We start from the raw sequence: 13,222 nt of genomic DNA, 5'->3' as shown, positions 1-13,222 counted from the left end.
ACCAAAAATAGTAGCTGTGAACTATACCACACCTTGTCCTGCAGAGCTACTTCTCTGCACACACCACTGGGTTTTTGCTGATTCACAGGCACTCTCACACGCAAACCTTTGGAAGTTACTTCTTTGCATCTTTGTACACCTTCAAGATGCAGATCTGGAGACAATGAAGCTGGATGTGCCTGTCTCTGAATGCCTTGTTACCCGACATTCCAAAGAGAAAGGAGTCCTTTGAAGGCAGAATTTTTCTTGAGTCAGACAGTACTTACTAAGTACATTAGTTCTGCTATACATTTCGTCAATTTAACTTATGTAATACATTTGTCCATCCATAATCTGCACCATACATGGATTACTTATTTTCATTCCTCCGACTTTAAGGAAAAACAAGCCTCTATCCACTGCAACCAGGGAAAATCCAATTCAAATACATATCACCTGATTCCACATCCAATCCATTATCCCACCTCTTCTACATGAAAGGACTGGAGCTGTACCTACAACTCCACAGTATTCCTTCTCCACAGTTCTCATCAGCTCTTCCGTGTCGAATTCCTTTTCATAGCAAAATGTCTCTAAGGTGGCTTGTTCTTTCTCTGATTGGCTACCAAAAGCAGAAGGCAAGCCTGACAACCAGAGACATCGCAAATAAACGGTACAAGAAAAGGTACACCAAATCCTTCCTCAAGAGCCATAGAGATGGAATCTTGTGCTCTCCTGCTGCTGAAGTATATCTTGAGGAACCCTGAGTGAGCACACTCCCACTCACAGGAGGCTGGCATGAGTCAGTCTGGGAAAACAGCTCTCCATAGCCAGTGCACAGCTGCCTGCCACATAGGAAATCACCATAGAAGTGATCTCTGTCAATTTTTTTTAAGTTGTTCCAAGACCAAGAAATGATAAACGGTAAGGGAGTGGGATGTACCCAAGCACAAGGTGGCTGAAGTGCATATGGAATCAAAGGATAAACAGAAAATGCTTAAGAAGAAGCATTTAAAGAAACAAATGGGAGAGTTCCTTTTCAGAACATGAAAGAAGAGCCAGTCCCACAACAATGCCACCATCTCACCTCTCCCACGGCCACGTTTCCCACGGTCTGAAGGCCTGTCTCCTTGATTGTTGTCCACTCCATTCTCTTCAGCTCTAACTGTGTGGAGAGACAACAGCTTAAGAGAAGCGTTAGAAACTGCTACTTGAGATAATACAGCCATTTGCTTAAACTGAACCCTTCAAAACAAAAGGCAAAATTTTCAGATGGTCAACAGATCTCAATTACCCCTCTTCTTTGAGGCCTCACTAGAAGCAATTTATGTTTCCTTGTTTCCTTTGTACTGGACAATTAGGAAGCAAATATAAGAAGGAAAAGTCCATCAGGAGACAAACCTCTACAAATGCCATGTTTTGCAGCGTACACTATTTAGTGAGATAGGAAATACTGCTGCCTTATTCTGTGTTTCCTAGATAATGCACTGGTTGACAACACTGAAAAAATAAAGGATAAGCACTAACATCAACGCTTCTCCTTTGTGCCCATACTGCATCCCTGTAGAAGCATGGAAACAGATTTCTCCTCTGTATTTAAAGCACAGGGATGATGACTGGGTGAAGGTAAGGCACTAAAAAAGGTCTGCAACCTAAGTGGTTTGTGGTAAACTCCCGACAAGGTGCTTTGAAATACAGCTGGCTACTTGAAGGAGAAAAAAAACCCCAATAAAACTGGCCTCTTGAAACACTCACTGCTGAGACTTTGTACTGCATTTCTCCTAATGGCAACAATAAAACCAAAAATGCTTGGATATAAAGTTGGGAAGAAAATAACAAGATTTGGTAACCATCTGAAATTTCTTTAATTCCAGTTTACAAAAAAGAGAAAAGCAGCATCTGTCTCTGGTAAAAAAATTTGCCCTTTGCTTTCATTTTGATTGATCTAATTTATACTTTTCTAAGTCCAGCTCCATATTTTATTAACATTTTTTCATCTTGACTTTATGCTACAAAAACGCACAACATCTATATTGGCACAACAGTAGAATATCTTCCAATTATGAATAACATGAGTTGGCTAATACTGTAAATGTTTTTCCTGCTTATAAATGCAAAGCTAAACATATTGTATCCATTCTGATTTCTTTTCTCAGCTATCAGTGTGGCAAACAGCCAACACAGACAATCCGCACAGCTTTGAGAAGGCTGACAAAACTTAGCTAAAAAAAGCAACATGTATCCAACCATGATCTATTGTGACTCTCTCTAACTTGGAAACATCAGTTTGCTTTTGTACAATGTATTATTGTAACTGTTGCAAAGCTTTCAATGTTTCAACTAACAATGAATTTTCTCTGTTGCAGAAACTCACCTTTTGGTTGATTTATGTGAGAAATATATTTAGAGATTAATAATCATCCCAGTGTTTTCACTCCCCTTATGAGAAGATGAGAACATCTTCAGGTTCTCCCACTCATAAAAGGAGATGGAGTCAAAGCTGGATAATTTTTTCATTAAAAGAAACAAAAAAGTGTATCAGCTGTGCAGCGACATACTTGTTCTCATGCAGACTTACAAAGAGTCAATTCTAAAACTTACATGAAGAACAGCAAATTGCACAAGATCAATTAATCAAACAAGAACAGAGACTTATGTTACACTGAGTGTCTCTGAACAAATAGAGACCATCCCAAAACCAAGTCACATAGACAGACCAAGCATACCTGTGGCACAAACAAGTTATGATCCCTTCAACGCTGAGCTATAGTTGGACGGACTTTGCTCCATTAAGCACTCGCTCTTAGCTCAGTCAGTTCCAGCTGCAAGAAAAGCGTCTCAATCTTTAAAAATTAAGCCCTATACGTACACTCTCGTCCACGGCTGCCTCCTCTTCCCCGTCTGTTGGAACTTCCCCGTCCGCGACTCACTTCTCTGTCCCCTCGTTTCTCTCTGTTCTCTTTGTTTTCTGAACCTTCCTTTCCAAGGCTTTTCTTCTTTCCCCCTACAGTCTCCCAAGAAGTCTATTTGGGTAGAAAAGAGTTAGACACAAAAGTCAAAAAGGAGGAGACACCTCTCAATGCACACTTTCTACCCCACACCCCTCCAGTTCATGGAAAAAACCCAGGTATTTGCATTGTGACAACAAATGCAAACTACACTGATATAAATGGAAAGACAGGCTGCATTTTTGCAAAGAGACAAGAAAAAAAAAATAAAGTTTGATTGTCTTAGGGAATATCAGAACCACAAATATTTCTGGCTATAATAGACTTTTACTAGTTCAAGGAAGACTGGATACTATTGTAACACAGAACATCTGCAAAGCATGTAACAGTTTTCCTCTCAAATACATCTATAAATTTAGCATGCGAACATGAACAAAGCTATCCTTTTCTCCCAGGGAAATGAAAAAGAAAAAAACCAAAAAACCCTTGTAAGTATCATTGAACAAAAGATTGATGAAACTAAGTATCTGGCCTAAGAGGGAAAAAAAAACCCAAACAGAAAAGAAAAACTTTTCATCCAGGCACACTAGAATTTAAGCCCCAAAAGACAGAATGGCAAAACAACAGCTTGGGAGAACTGATGATAAGCCAGACCATCCACTCTTAACAGCTATAGACCATCAAACATAGCAAAACACAGGAAAAGCTATGTCTAAACAAGACATGGGATCAAGGTCCAAGTATCAGGCTTCTGTTTTAATCTTAAACTCAGTTTCAAAATAAATTCAAGGATGTTATAAGCTCCACAGGAGTATCTGTAGGAGTTGAAAATAAAATGACTAAAACACTTGCTAAGAATAACTCAGCAACTCATATATTATGCAATTCCATGGTAAGTCTATTAAGCCATAGCTGCAAAGCAAGTAAGAAGAAGAAAAGATATTATTTGCAAATCATTAAGATGGTAGGGAGGTTTACATGTATGTCCCCATTTCCAGGAGCTTACAGCTCAAATAAGATATTAAATATCAGAATATTTGCACATACAAATTGTTGTGAAGCACTGAAGTATGACATCTGACAGGCACCTACAACAAACAAAAAAGTTTGTCTACCAGTAATTTTAGGTCCTGTCTTATCTCTCAATTCCACCAAAAGCAACTGAGCAGCCCTGAGGAGTCAGGCCATGGCCAGCTAGTTCAAGCTGCCCAGGAAGCCAGCGCAAAGAAGAAAGGAGGTAACACAGCAGTTTACAAACACAGTGTTACAAAGTCTCCTTTGAGAGAATAAGAACAAAGAGAATGGTTACTGTCTCATTTTTTGGCATGGCACTGGTGAGAAAGAAAGGTGAAATCACTTTGCAGTTCCACCTCCAGGATAGAAGACTAAACCAACTTTAGTGAAGCTCAGCCAGAGCTGATCAGAGGTACAAAACTAAACACATTCGAACATCACCACCTTATCCATAAGGCAGAAAGCTGCTTCCCTGAGTAAGTACCACATGGCATCACCTACCACAGCTGGTGTACCTGCACTGAAGCATTCCTAGTGTTTCACACACCTCAGAGGAGGAAAGATAGATACCTGCACTGACAACTGAACAGCCAAGTCTGTAGAGTTCAGAATGCACTAATTCACTGATGGGCTTAATGCCAAAACATCTTTGACCATTTCAGGAAACACCCAAAACTGGATAAGGCTGCAAAGCTGAAGAAGAAGCAGGCTCTCCTGAATGAGATTTAAAATAACTTAGGAAGGATCAGTAAAAAGACAACCACAAAAGCATCAGATCCATGCTTTCCCATAATACCATTTTGAGGAAAGCCTTGAGAAAGTCAGGCATGTCGTTTAAGATAGAGGATGGTGCTACCTCTGAGCATGGGGATCTGTCACATGTTGAGCTGTCTCTCTTTCTGAGGGAGGTAACTGATTACAATTTCAGCTGACAATGCCTGAGGCAACTCAAATGATAGCAGTGGGTCTGACCTTCGAGAAAATCTGTAACAGATAATTCTTGTTGTCCTGTTCTTACACGGAATGAATAAAAACCTGAAAAGTCTGTTCTGTTCTATCTTCAAAGGTTTAGTAAGTAAAACACAGCTGAGCATAAAATGGATTTAAGAAGTTAAATCAATACAAGTCTTAGGCAAAGAAACCATGTCCTTTTCTACTCACACACAAGCCTCTAACTAGCCCAAGCCAGACTGCTACAACTGCTGCAAAAAGAAAGTCTTTACAAAGTCACACACTTACAGCTTGTAGATCACAGCTTTAAACCCCAAAAGCAAACAAAAAAAGACTAACACAGAATTGGCTGAGTACCAAATAAACTATAAACAGACATTTTAACTATCACTCCTTACTCTTTGAATTCCTTCAGTTGAATGGACACATCTTTCAAATTAAGTTTAAAAAAACTGCAAGTGCATCAAAGCAGAGTGACACTAGAAAGAAAGATTTGGAAATCTTCATTCAGAATTTGTAGTACTTCAGCTTACAACTTTATATCAAATCCATGGAGGAACTGTTCTCAAGTATAATGGCCTTAAATCCTTCCAACTGGAGGCCTACAAACTGTCAAAAATAAAATTTTTCACACCCATCAATTATCAATTAATACTCCTTTCTCCTTGACTCCTTCAAGTTCTCTATATTTGTTTCTGAGTTGCATTTTGTCTGTAGAGAACAGTGGGTTAAGAATGACTTGTCAAAAGTGCAGAACATATCAGTATCACTTGTAGCTGATGAAGGAGTTCAGAAAGCTTTTTCTATGTCATGATCAGTTACAACAAATTGCTAAAGTAAAAAAGGATTTAATATTCTCTATCAACCAGAAAACTACTTTCAACTAAAAAATGGCAAACATGATAAGTATGAGAGAACACAACATATAACCCAGACAGATTCACATGAAATGCTCTCCTCTACTCCCAGTCTGTCAATATCATATACTTCTGTGTTTAGAAGACCTCAACTCTGATAAAAAATGAAAAGGGGATAGAAAAGAAAGTCCCCTCAGTCAAAACAGTGTGTGTCCCAGATTAAGGGTGCGTGAGGGGTGAGTTTCCTCATTAACAATAAACCAGAGTACACATCCTGATAAATCACAGGAAATACTGAGTGTTCAGCATCAAGAAAGGAAGTCCAGGTTACCTTTCCAATTTGGATGAGATAGAATCTAATTTAAAAACAAACTGTAAGAAATTTCTCCAGCAAAAACTTTAACTGCAGTAAAACATATTTTCTTAGAATCTCCTGGGATAAAAAATTCCACTGTGCAACTTCTTTAACTACATTATTTGCGGTTTACTATGTGTGGTATACCCATAGTTTAGTCTCCTCCTCCTGTTTTTCAATTAAGTCATGCAAATGAGCAACACAGTTAAAGAAGCTACTACTTGTTGCATCCTTTCCTGCCATAAGTAGCATTACCGATGCAACTTGCAGATGTGGACACCTCCTCCAACTTCAATACTGGCAACCCACACCTACAGAATGTGCATAACTTAAAATACCTTCCTGCCCTTGGGTTTACAAAGATTGACTTTTGTAATGGTCTCAGGCCTCAGGAGGGTCTACACAGTAACTACAAAACCTGTAGCAAGAAACAGGCCTGTGTCTGAGGGAGCTCTGAGTTCTGCTGCAGAGTTAAAACTGCTGTATATAAATGAAACCATAGGAACTCTGCAATAGACCAGCTGAACACCCACAACATTTTCCAGATTCAGCCTTTCCAAGGTACACATGCAGTAGAGAAGCTGCCCTAGTTTCCATTTCCTCCAAAAGAAATTGAATGGAGACATGGAAATTAAAAATTTCTGAAACATGACTTTCCCAATGTCCTTGTAGAAGCTGAAAATCACAGCAACAGAAAGTGTAGTTTAACATGGAAGTAAAACCTTACCGTGTCTGAACTTCCTTCCAGAAGTATGTTGATTGCTCTGTTCACATCCCCATTACAATCGTGTAGTGCCACTATGCATTCATCCTGGTTTTTCCCCGTCACTTCCATAAGCTGGCAGTAAAAGTCAGACATGTTAAAATATCTAAATTACCATCATAAGAAAGTAAGATCTAGTATGACCACAAATTACAACAAAGTGCATAGCTACCATGTCAGAGTAAACTAATATCCTGAATAAAGTAATCTGCATTGTACAGATCTGCTTGGGATTCAGACAAGAGATAAAGAAGCACAAATTAATTGGTAATCAAGGAAGTACTCTTTCACACTTTTTCTGTTCTGCGTGCTTGCAGCAAATGCTGCCAGATCACCAGTACGTTAAGTGTAAAGGACAACAATAGTTCCAGTATCATCCTATCTCTTTCTCCACTAAAATTGCCCCTCTTTATCCCAGTGTGAGAAAAGACATATAGCAAGACATGGCAGAGAACAGATCCACCTGGAAAACCATCCAGACTAAGAAGTACATTATCTTTCAGACAGACTAGCTCCCTTGATCCACTTCAGCATAAGGCCACACCAGAGTCACAAAGGTGATTAAGGAGACCTAGCTCTGAATTATGCTCCTTGAACTCATGGTGTATATCCTGAAGAGTGTGTGTCACAGGGCATTCAGCAAATTCATCTAAAGAACAAAACCCACATGAGCTAGAAATACATATGCAGAAGGTAAAACAAATTCTATGCAGAGCCTAATTCATCTCCTTCCCACCACCACAGCCACAAGCACTATTGATGAGGGTCCTTTGGCTTCACAAAGTACAAGATTTCATTTTTGGCAGAGCAACAGAACTAGTTTGTAACAAGAACAACAAAAAGCATTTAACAATTCTTCAGAGGAAGTTTTAGAGATGAAAAGAAACCAAGAAATCTGCTCCTTTGCTGCATTTATGCATTCAAGCTAATTCTTCCCTCCTGGATGCATTCCTAGGTTCTCCATGAGCTGTGATGTATTCACTAGGATAAAATCACCAACAGCCACATGAGACACCCCAATTTTCAGGACTGCTTGAATTCATGGTCTCAGGTGTAAGTAGATAACAAAAGCTTGATTATCCAAAACCCAACACTCACCATGGTAGAGGAAGTGAGAGATTTCATTTATACACTGTAATTCTAAAATTTTAATGCATACACAGATCTGTGAGGTAAGATTATTTATTTTTTAAAATAACACCTTGATTTATCTTTAAGCTATCATTAGACTTTTACTTTTCCTGAAAAACTTCCGAGATATTAGCAAACAGCTTACACAGGTGACGCTGTTCTCGCATGTACTTGAGGGCAAGCTGAACCCATTCTTTATTCTGACAATCATTAATCATCAAGACCATACTAGAGAGATACACTGAGGAAGAGACATCAGCACAAACGAGTTTTGGCTTAAGGGTTTGTCTACAAAGTTTTGTCTACATAGTTTCCTAGACTGAAAACTACACCGTCAGAGCTGTACTGCCACAAAATTTCTTGTAAAAAGACTTTACAGTGCAATAAGAGCACCTTTTCCTAGTTAAACTTATGTTCTTCTGAAAAAAGTTTCATCTAACCCAGAAACAGATGCTCTACCTCCAAAATGGAAGCCAGTTCTAGAACATTTTATTGTGGGACAAAAAAATTTGTACCAATAAGAAACATACTTGTTTCACTTTATCTTCAAAATCTGCGTCATTCTTATCGTAGATCATCTGAGCAAGGCGAATCTGTTCTGCTGTTGCCTGAAAAAAAGATAATATCCAATAAAGTACACAAAAGGTATTTAGAAGTATATCCCAGTGTCCCTGCTTTTTCCTATGGGTTCTCAAAAAGAACATAATACAACAAGCACAGAGATGCTGTGGGGGAGGGATCAATATCTTGTCCATTCCCATTTATAGTTTTAAATGTTATTTGGGACAGAAGCAATTTCAACACATTCTAATCTATTTGAAATATAGTTAAAGGTCACTGTACTACCATATAACAACACAGAAGACTACCATAGGACAAGACTACCATATAATAACACAGAAGGACCAGGGAAGACTACATTTTAGCTACATTAGTGCTTCACTTTTATTTAAGATCTACTACTCCAGTATTAAGAGTTTCATTGTAACAAACTGGCAATAGTATCTCTAAATTAACCACATCTCTAATGATCCCTGCTCCCATCGCCTTCCACAGCTCTCCCAACAACAATCTGACTCTGTAGTTTTATTGAGCACTTAAAAAGACTTGGGTCATGTCTCGAAACTTTGCCCATGAACAGCTGCACTGTTTGTTTTTACAAGTGAATACTGGTCTCAGAAAACTGCTAAAGCAACTTGCTATTGATGAAGTACCTGGTCCTTCTGCAACATTTCTGGACAAAAATGCACACTGGCAACTTGCACAAAAGCTGAGAGACTGAAAGAGATGCAGTCAAGTACAAAAAATCCAAACACACTGGCTGCCCCTGAGAGAAAAATGACTCTAACACAGATATCACATCATACACATCACTTCATAGTGTGGCATCTGCAGCCTATGAACTGCACTCCCAAGAAAATACCAAAGAACAGTGTGCACTACAAGATCCTGGACCTCATTTGACTTCTGCTCAAAGAGAAGAGGCTACTGTTGCATATAGAGAAAGCTGATACTGAAGAGAGCGAGGACCCACTATGTGGCTGCTGAGCCTGCAGAGGTTCTTCCTCCTCGAGCGGGATCGGTTCACCTGCCGGAATTTTTGATGGAAAGGATTCACCCTAGGCAGCTGGCTGAATCTCACCTTTCGCCACCCCACTTCACAGGATACACACATGAAATTCTGTGCCTCACAAAGTTAGATCTAATCAGAGTCAGACTGTCTGGCTTTCAGAGTTTACCACAAACCCAAGTTCTAGAGGAGGCCACCAAGCATACATGCTGAGAAGAGTCTAAAAATTACTTCAACGAACACCACTAGCTGCTTATTTGCTGAAAAGTTAACTGCAGCTGTTATAGTTCCTTGAGGGAAGTGACATCTGTGCTCAGAGACAACGCTCCAAGAGAATTAGCACTTCTAACAGTTGCACACTCGGGGTTACTTCACCTTTTCAGCCTGTCAGGCTGACAGCCTTGTGTGTCACTCCACTGGGTAACAAGGGCTGCTCTGAACTCCCCTGTTCCACTTTCCATAGAAGCCACCCAGTCAATGCGGTGCTCTAAGCAAAGGAGGTTGTTCTTGGTGACTGCTGAGAGCTCAGCAGACAGCAGAACCAACATGTCTGGTGGCTTCAGGAATTTAAGTTTTGTTGATCCATTTTCTCACTCTGATTACAGCCTCCACAGGCACAGAGACTTTTAAGCAAGTGAAGAGATTTTCTTTGAAGATATCCAGAGCAAGAACATTCAGACAATATAACTTCTGTAGAGATATGATGGCATATTTTACCAAAAATCAAGAATCCACTAAGATTTCTTTTTCCATAAACAAATGTTTTCTTCAAGCCCATGTCAGAAGACAAAAACATACTAATTCAAGAAGAATTACGAATGTGTGACAGCATCTTCAGTTTTCCTGTGTAAGCAGAGAGCTCGGAAACTTGTAGGTGCAATACCACTCATATTTATGCCAGTGGATTACACCCAGATGGAATTGAAGATTCAGAAGAAAAAAAAACCAACAACAAAAACCACTAGATGACTACAAAAACATCAGACCAATGTCACAAAGAATTCTGGCCTTTCCTCCAGCATGTAGTGGTTCTTTATTTTGAAGGCACCATTGTTAGAATGAATGCTGCAGCACCCTAACCAAGAGTATAATTAAGTTTTAATTGTGACTAAGAAGGTAGTAGTATTTCAAAACAGCCTGAACTTCAGTCAACCTTAAAAGATATATAGTACTTTTTCAGTAGAAGAGTGGAAGAAATTTTAAACTAAAAACTTCAAACTACCAGAAAACAGAATTGTGCCAAACACAAAATTAAGTGACAGTAATAGACATACATCTTACAATAAAATGGCACATTTATTATCCAGAAGCAATGTAGTAGAAACATGATGTAATTTGATAAATAATTGAAATGATGATCAATGTGATATTATGACAGTGGAATATCCATTTGGGAAAACACTATTCTATATTCAGAAAAATGAATTATTGGTGATGAAACAGGTAAATCCAGAGACTTCTGCTGATCTGCAAAGACTGACTAAGCAGAAAGGTCCATCTGGTATCTCAACAATAAAATATATGGAGCATTAAAACATAACTGCTATGTATGAAATAACCACCCTTTCCACTGAAGCGATCGAACCAGTATCTATTATGCAAAAGGCAGGATAAAATGACAAAATGCAGAAAAAGGTCTTAATGTCTAAAATCAATGAATCCCATGGCTTGGAAAAGTCCTCCAGGGATACACCATGACCGTACTCACAGTAATTTTTTTTTTCCTTTTAAAAGCAGGAATTACCAGTGTTCGAGCTTGTGCCACTTGCTCTCTGAGAACAGTTGGTTTCTACCTTTCCTATACGCTTTCATAAGGTACCTGAACAGAACACACTTGCCTTGTCTTAGTGGGCTGAAAACACCCAGATCCCTGAGCCACCCCTCATTTCTCCTGTTTCAGTCTAACAATCATCTTTACAGCTTTTCACTGGACTTCCTCCTATTTGCCTATGTCTACCTGGTGCCAGGGAACCCAACCAAGCAAACCGCTCCAGTGCTGTCTTGCAAAATGTTGGAAAAAGGGAAGCCACCACTTTTGCCAGGCTGCTCACTATACTCCTGCCTTCTTTTAAAATAAAACCAAATTCAACTCATCTGTTGAAAGTCACTTTCTAAATCCACAAATTAGCACGAATCACCACTATGCCAAGTGCTGCAACTCAAGGAGATGACAAGGGTTTGAGGTCACATGATTAATACTATGCAAAACAGAGCAAGAGGGTCTCCATACTAAAGACTAGTCCAAAAAGCAATAGAAGGCAGTATTTCTCTGTAGACGTCCTGCGTGAATCACCTCCAGACTGATACACACACGCCAGCAAAGAACGGAGACAGTTTTTGAAACCAGACTAATTCTGAGCTGTATCTGTCAAGAGAATACTGAGTTGCCAGAAGTAGAAACATTCTGCACTCTTTGTAACCCAGACAAGCACATAACTACTGCTGCCAAGAATCAGTAGCAGGAGGGTGAAACTTAATATCCATCTAACAGATACTGAAAATTTTAGTCTGCTAGGGGTGACCATTTCACTTGGTGGGGTCACTGCACAAGAAGTTCAGGATTTTGCGACTTGAAGAGATTTTGTGACTTGAAGAGTGACTTCAAGTGTAGATCTGTGTAGATCACAACAGATCAGGCTGTTGTGATCTACAGCATGATTCTCTACTGAATCATGCTGTAGATCACAACACGCATCTAACAAAGCTTCTCCTGCCCATTCAAATTTCTCCCTTGACGAGAAATCTTCGAGCATCAGTAGGCTGGCAGATAGAAGAGCTGAGATCTGAGGACTGTGAGGTCACAGGACAGAAATCCTGACACAGGCATCGAATTCCTCACTGATAGGAGACATTGCTGAAGAACACAAAACTCATTTAGAGACAACACAGGAATAACTTAACGCTGTCCTGCATTACTGAGCAACTAATGCAAGTAATCAAGCATAATCTTCCAAAAGATATATAAGCCATATATTTTCACCCCATCTTCCTTCAGCTTTTACTGACTCAGGGAAGAAACTTGTATCATTACATTCCCACTTTCAAGTCGAAGAAGTTGATACAGGAGCACATACCTGCACTACTTGTTTCTGTGGTTGTGTCGGCTGTGTGGCTGAAATTTGCATTTTGTCCCGAGTGCCCCGGGTACGTTCACTGCCCACCGAAGTCATCATATACAGTATATACAAAACAATGTTATGTACAAAATACAAAATCTGAAAGAAAAAAAAAAAAACATGAGTTAAGGTTGGATACTGATTCAATAACCAAATAACAGAAGTACAGTCATTTGAACTCCTGCCTTTACTACTGATTCTATACAGAGACTCACTAGAAAGCAGCTTTAATACACTATTTTTGGATTTACTGCAGTTTTTAACACTAAAAGGGGAAATGCAGTGGATAGAAAGTCTTTTTAACAGCTGACTGAAATCTGTGTCAATTTGTACTTCTAGATCTCACAGCTTTTTCTAGTTATTTAAAATACAGACTTTTCTGTTGGCTACTCTGATTAAGTTTCAGCTCCAGCTGCATCACTCAAACTTCTATAATACCTGTTGTCCAGTTCTGCTGCCTGGAATTTAACCGCTCTCATATTCACTCAGAACACTACACAAAAATTGTATTCATTAACTAGATACTTCCTCCTTTCCC

General features: G+C 39.2%; 1 protein-coding gene across 3 annotated transcripts in view; it reads right to left on the bottom strand.

The window, feature by feature from the left end:
• Positions 1-12,780, bottom strand: part of UBAP2 (ubiquitin associated protein 2) — a 68,118-nt gene extending 55,338 nt beyond the window's left edge. For all 3 annotated transcript variants that reach the window (XM_031060270.1, XM_031060271.1, XM_005424981.2), the window contains exons 1-5: positions 12,643-12,780; positions 8,529-8,606; positions 6,832-6,942; positions 2,849-3,002; positions 1,067-1,144 (exon numbers count right to left, since the gene is read on the bottom strand). In XM_031060270.1, the coding sequence (XP_030916130.1) occupies positions 1,067-1,144; positions 2,849-3,002; positions 6,832-6,942; positions 8,529-8,606; positions 12,643-12,741 (520 nt within the window). In that variant the 5' untranslated portion in view covers positions 12,742-12,780. The remainder of the gene's footprint in view (positions 1-1,066; positions 1,145-2,848; positions 3,003-6,831; positions 6,943-8,528; positions 8,607-12,642) is intronic.
• Between the last annotated feature and the right edge of the window lie 442 nt (positions 12,781-13,222).

The sequence above is a fragment of the Geospiza fortis genome, unplaced genomic scaffold, assembly GCF_000277835.1.
Source record: "Geospiza fortis unplaced genomic scaffold, GeoFor_1.0 scaffold49, whole genome shotgun sequence".
Lineage (NCBI taxonomy): Eukaryota > Metazoa > Chordata > Aves > Passeriformes > Thraupidae > Geospiza > Geospiza fortis.
Note: the sequence above shows the minus strand (reverse complement) of the source record. Positions and strands in the feature narration are given on the sequence as shown.